The sequence below is a fragment of the Lactuca virosa genome, chromosome 9 (genome assembly GCF_052849685.1).
Source record: "Lactuca virosa cultivar CGN04683 chromosome 9, Lactuca_virosa_CGN04683_v6, whole genome shotgun sequence".
In the NCBI taxonomy this organism is placed as follows: Eukaryota; Viridiplantae; Streptophyta; class Magnoliopsida; order Asterales; family Asteraceae; genus Lactuca; species Lactuca virosa.
The window spans coordinates 123,200,595-123,207,050 of NC_136434.1; the positions used below are offsets into that span (position 1 = coordinate 123,200,595).

The 6,456-nt window shown below is 34.0% G+C and overlaps 1 protein-coding gene across 1 annotated transcript; it reads left to right on the top strand.

Annotated features, from left to right (window-relative positions):
• Positions 1 to 2,219: 2,219 nt before the first annotated feature.
• On the top strand, positions 2,220 to 3,164 carry LOC145139748 (uncharacterized). Its single transcript, XM_079073463.1, has one exon. It carries the CDS (start codon positions 2,220 to 2,222, stop codon positions 3,162 to 3,164), a length of 945 nt encoding a protein of 314 aa, XP_078929589.1.
• Positions 3,165 to 6,456: the final 3,292 nt, after the last annotated feature.

Here is a 6,456-nt window from a genome sequence, read left to right on the forward strand (position 1 = left end):
GAAGTTTAAAATCCAAGATATGACTATATTATTGTTTCAAACCCAAGACTTGAATCAAATAGTAGTAGTAATTGGAGGTTGAAGAAGAGATCCATCGATGAAATCCAACTTATTATTGACTAGGATAGAAATAGTCATACCTATTAGCGGAATATATATATATATATATATATATATATATATATATTGTATATTAGCGGAATATATATTGTATTTATTATCATATATGTATTGTGAGGAAAGTCAATAATCCTCCTTATTTAGAAGAGGTTAGTTAGGCATACATGGATTATATATTGTCTCGATAGTCACAACAAGGACCGATCAGTGTCTAGAACTCTAGACATTAATTCATCAGATAAAGATCCATAGATCCATTGAAGGGCTATGGCGTCAATTTTCGACCACGACTCGTAAGTTGCGTCCGTGCATGCAACTTGAACACTTTAACCCAAGACGAATATGTGACCTTCACACCATCTAAAGTTCTGATTTTGTTTTGAATGTTGGCAAGAAGTAAATTGGGTGTAATGGCTTTGGATCATTGGTATTAGTATTTATGGAGGCTGTTGGACAGGATCGAAGAAGATGCGATGGTGGGTTCCTTCGGCGGCTAGGGTTAGAAAATTGGCTCGGATACCATAAAATCCAATATTTTGTATTGTAAATTCACTGATCGGTCCTTATTCTGATTATCGAGACAATATATAATACATGTATGATAATAAATACAATATATATTCCGTTAATATACAATATATATTCCGTTAATAATACCATGACACCACGATGTATAATTTCTCCAATGAGAATCTGAGTAACTAAAAGTGTATAAGGATTATCTTAATGGTGTAAGTAATAAGGATCCCAAAGAAAATTGAAGTAGCATGAATATTAGATTGATCAAATGATTGAGACATGATTTCAATAATAGATAAATTGAAATCGTACAAAAAAAAAAGATGAATTCAATGATTGATATGAAAAAAGAATTAATCATGAATTATGGATTGTGCTAATTCCAATATGAAGAGCTCTTTAATACTGTTGAAAGTATTATAAAATTAGCAAACTTATCATTTGAGTGTTTTATGGTAAAGAAGGGTATATTGTGTTAAATTATTATTTCTGTAGGGGTTGTTTCTGTGTATTTGGATATGCAGGTGAAATATGCACGCGGGTGGTAAGTCCGATCCGGATCCATGGGTAGTCCATGGGTTATATTCTGCCCTAGGTATTTAATGTACAAAGGAAGCTCATTTCATCACAACTCAAGATATTTTATGTGTGATACTCTCTCGTTTGTTCCCTTTGTTCTCAGAAGAGGGTTTTCATATTAGGGTTTTTGTAAAACACGATTATGTGTATTCTTTGATTCCTTCTTTCATCTGAGTGTCTGAGTGTGATTGTAGTGAGATTTTTGTTTGTATTTTGTATGATGAAAACCAATTGTTTCATAGTGAATGAAATGTTGATGTTTGGAATGAGTTGTGTTCTTGAGTTTGTTCTTTGAGTTTATACTTTGTTAAATGGTATCAGAGCCACCGTGTGGCTTCATCTTCTTTCAACAACGAATTATTGAAGGTTTCATTCAGGTTAGATCTTGGTTCCTTCTGTACCGTTTTATTTGATCTTTTTTGTTGATATATGAAATCGATCTTGTAGGATCTTTTGTTCGTCTGTTGTTTAGATTTATTTTTTTTCGTTATAATCTAGTTACTGTGAGTTTTTATTGTTTGATCTTCCAGTTCTGGTGGAAAGTCTTCCGATCCTGAAGGATCTGTGGTTTGCTCTTGGCGTAAGCGTTCCTCTTCTGGTCTGCTCACTCAATCTTGTTTGTAGGGTCAAAGTAACTCTTTCAGGGAACGGACTTCAGTCTGAGATAACTCTACCAGGGAACAACCCTAAGGGAGGTGAGCGGTCATCTCCGATTTACGAGTACGCTTTGGACCTCTGTGAGAGTTTCTTGTTCCTTTCTCCACTCTTTCTTAGTTTAGTCGTGGGAGATCCTGGTGTCTTGAGTACACCAGTTACATATTTGTATGTGCTTCTTGTTGCTTGAAATCTTTGATTCAGTATTTTTTCTTGTTGATTGTCTTCTTCACTCTATATTTGTGGTCTTGGGCCCCAAAAAACGTGGTGACCATCTGGACCTCAGTATAGAGTCTGATTGTTTTCTGCTTCTTTGATTCTGTGGTTTATTGTTTGTTTCTGTTTCTATGGTTGGGTCTAATGATCCTCCAGGAGGAAGTGGAAAGGATGATGCAATTAATTTTGATGATCCTCTCTGCGTCCATCCTTCTGATAATGCTACTACAACTATTTTTACTGTTAAACTAACTGGAAATGAAAACTTTCGTATATGGAGGAGTTATATGTCTAGGGCTCTTAAAGCTAAAAACAAATTAGGGTTTGTTGATGGTACTTTTAAAAAAGATTTTGCTGAGACTACCAAAGTGTCTAAATGGGAAAGGGCTAATGTTGTAGTCTGTTCCTGGTTATTATCTTCCATTAGTGACTCTATATATGCTAGTCATGCATATTCTGATAATGCTCAAGAAATATGGGACAATTTATTTGAAACATATAATAAAGTAGATGGGTCAGTTGTTTTTAATGTACATCAACGAATTAATTCTTTAAAACAAAGTGGTATTTCTATTTCAGATTACTTTAATAAACTTGATGCTTTATGGAAAGAATTTGATGGTTTAACTAGTCTCACAGAGTGTACTTGTGAGGCTGCTGTTAAACCTGATGATCATGCTAAATTGATGAAACTCATGCAGTTTCTTAGTGGTCTGGATGAGTCATATAATCAGGTTAAAAGTCATATACTTCTTATGGATCCACTACCTAATGTCAAAACTGCTTTTTCCATAATATCTCGTGAAGAATCACTTCAAAGAAATGGGTCTCTGTCTAATGATTCTCAACCCATTTCCAAAAGTCAACCTGCTGCTTATAACAGTTCATTTAACAATAGATTTTCTTCTGGTAATACTCGTAATAAAAACAAAAGTCAGGTTGTACAGTGTAAGAATTGTGGATTAAAATGGCATTCTATTGAAAAATGTTATAAGATAATTGGGTATCCCAAAGATTTTAAACCTAGGAATGAATTAAATCAGAACAATCAAAGTAAAAACTTCAATGCTAATTAATCTGCTGTTCCTTCTGGGTCATCTGGATCTGGAGAATCTGAGTTTCATCAACTTACTAAGGATCAGTATGTCAAGTTTCTTAATCTGATTGGTGAAAAGCAATGCAATGAGGAAGCATCTGTCAGTGCTAATATGGCAGGTACTTGCTTATTCAATGTTTGCAGTTCAACTTTTAATTGTAATAAATGGATCGTTGATTTAGGAGCTAATCAACATATGATAACTTTTGAGTCTCTTTTATATGATATTGTGGATGTATCTAAACTTAATCTTCATGTTAGTCATCCTAATGGAACTAGTGCTAAAATTGAAAAGATTGGAAATCTTAATGTTTCTAGTTCCTTAACTCTTTTTGATGTTTTTGCTGTTCCTAAATTTAGTGTTAATTTGTTATCTGTTCACAAAGTTTGTAAAGATAGTAAGTGTGAGGTTGTGTTTAATGAACATAGTTGTAAAATCCAGGATTTACAATCCAAGGAGATGGTGGGGAATGGTAGTGAGTCTGGAGGTCTCTATTATGTAGATAGTGTACCTTCAGGTAATTCTTTTAGTTCTAACTCTATTGTGTGTCATGTTTCTAAGTTAACATGCCATAGTATACTTGGTCATCCATCTGATCAAGCCTTAAACTCTTTGAAATCAAAACTTAACTTTGGTACTGAGTCTTTACTACCTTGTGAAGTTTTCCATAAGGCTAAACAAACAAGGAATTCTTTTGCTTCAAGTCAATATCAGTCATCTTACTTAGGTAACTAATTCATCTAAATGTGTAGGGTCCTTATAGGGTGATCACTTCAGAAGGATTTACGTTTTTCCTTACTATAGTGGATGATTTCACTAGGGCAACTTGGGTTTATTTGTTAAAGTCTAAAAGTGAGGTTTTTACTTGTGTTACTGCATTTTTTGATATTTTGCTCAATCAATTTGAAGTTAAAATTAAAAAGGTGAGGTCTGATAATGGCACTGAGTTTTTAAATCATAACATGAAATCTTTTTTCATTAATAAACGTGTTATTCATCAGACTTCATGTGTTCACACACCTCAACAAAATAGGGTGGTTGAAAGAAAACATAGACACATCTTGAATGTTGCAAGGTCCTTAATGTTTCAGTCTGGATTGTCTTTAAGGTTTTGGGGTGATGCTATTTTAACTTCAGTATTTTTAATCAATAGAACACCCACTTCAGTTTCAAATAGAGCTTCTCTGTATGAACTTGTGTATAAGTCTATTCCTTGTTTTGATAAGCTTCGTGTTTTTGGCTGTCTTTGTTTTGCAACAAAACTGAATAATTTGGCTAAATTTTCTGAACGTGCAGAAAAGTGTGTTTTACTTGGATATTCTTCTGAACAAAAAGGTTATAAAGTTTTAAGTCTTGATTCAAATCTTGTTTTTGTTTCCAGGGATGTAAAATTTTTTGAGTCAGTATTTCCTTTCAAGCTTAAATCTTCTTTTGGAGATAAATCTAGTTTTTCTGATGACCCAAGTGACCCATTTTCCTGTGATGAGCCATTAGTTTCTAGTGTTGGGTTTTGAGCATTCTAACACTCCTATGGTGTACATGCAACCCTATAAACCTTGGATCTATGTTTTCTCTATTATACATGCAAATATTAACTATTCCAAGGTTTCATCCTAACTAGCATATTATGAAGCACCTATACTACAAAGTTCTAGTTAGATGACATACCTTTTGATGTAGCTTGATGTCTTCAAGCTTTAAGAGCTTAGACCCAATAGTGTGGAAGCCTCAAATGGAATCACAAATCACCAAAACACCTTGGAAGAACTTGAGAGAATATGTATGCACACTAAAATCGGTCCACTCTTATTTTCACACACTTGTTCCAATTTTGTGAGCCAAGGACCCCTTTATATATTATGGAGGATTAGGGTTACATCCATGTAAACCCTAATACCCATGACCTTTCATTTACAAAGGATCCATGGGTTAAAAGCTCCATGGACCATCCATGAAAGCTTAGCCCAACCTAAATGAACTTGGCCCATTCCATATATATAAGAGTCTATATTTAATTAGTTCTTTTTGATCACTTAATTAATTCTAAATTAATTCTTGATCAATACTAATTAAATAATATGATTCCATATTAATATATTAGAATTTATAATATATTAATATAAATCATAAATATACTATTCTCAAAAGACTATCCATATAAATTGTGTCGGTGAAGTGCAACCCAAATGGACCATGCCGGGTCGGGTCAAGTACATACCAAATATAGTTATGGACTTAGACATTAATCCAACAGTCTCCCACTTGGATAAGTCTAAAACTATTATTGAGTATGACTTCAAAACCTAACTGGCAATCGTAGCTCTTAAAGCCGCTGTCGAACTCTGACCTTGTCAATGACTTGTCCATTAGATAAGGGATCATATATTCCTCCATTCTAGATATCATATGGACTGAGACATGGATTATAATCATTCTCTCTGTCCATTTGTTGTTTCCCGATTTTCGATTTATGATGACTGACTGATTGAACAAATCAAATCAGTCCTGGCTTGGCCAAGCACTCACATGTGTCATCTCTAAATCATCGAGGGGCCCACAGATATCGCTTTTATCCCGAAGGTAAAAGGAATGGATAAACTTCGACTCATATGGCTTGTTCTACTACTTGTTGAATCATACACAAAGGCACGTTTTATAACATCGAGTTACCAAATGCGTTTTCGTGCAATCAATGTATAACCAACTCATAGTAACAACTCATATCTCTAGGTTTGAAGAATATAAGATATTATCGTCTCATGATCACTCGTGATAAAATCCATGAAGTGATTCAAATGAGCGCGGGTTGAATCCAATACTCAGAACTTATGAGCACTCATGAGTGTTGTAGCACCACTTTGTCCACCAACTTGGACCTCTACAAACCAACCCATGACAGTCTTGATTCATATCTACTTCCAACATATGACCGACTGTGGATGGTTTGAATAACTTAATCATTCAGGAAGAGCAACTTAGTTATTCTGGAAGTCAAAACATGCAAAGTGAAACACAAGAATAAATGAATCAAATATGGTATCAAACCCTATGAATATAAATAAACACTTTTATTTATCACCATACTGATTACTCATTATTCATTGTTTCGGTTTTATCAACTTTATACTTGAATTAAAAACACTAGTTGTCCCATGCTCCAAGCATGTACACTATGTTTTTCTTAAACAATAGCTTTGCCATACACCAAGTATGCACTCTATGTTTGTCTATGATCCTTACTTTGTGAAATAAACCAATTGAACATAATTTC

Coding starts and splice junctions, on each gene's coding strand:
- LOC145139748 (XM_079073463.1), top strand. CDS start 2,220: ATGGTTGGGTCTAATGATCCTCCAGGAGGAAGTGGAAAGGATGATGCA.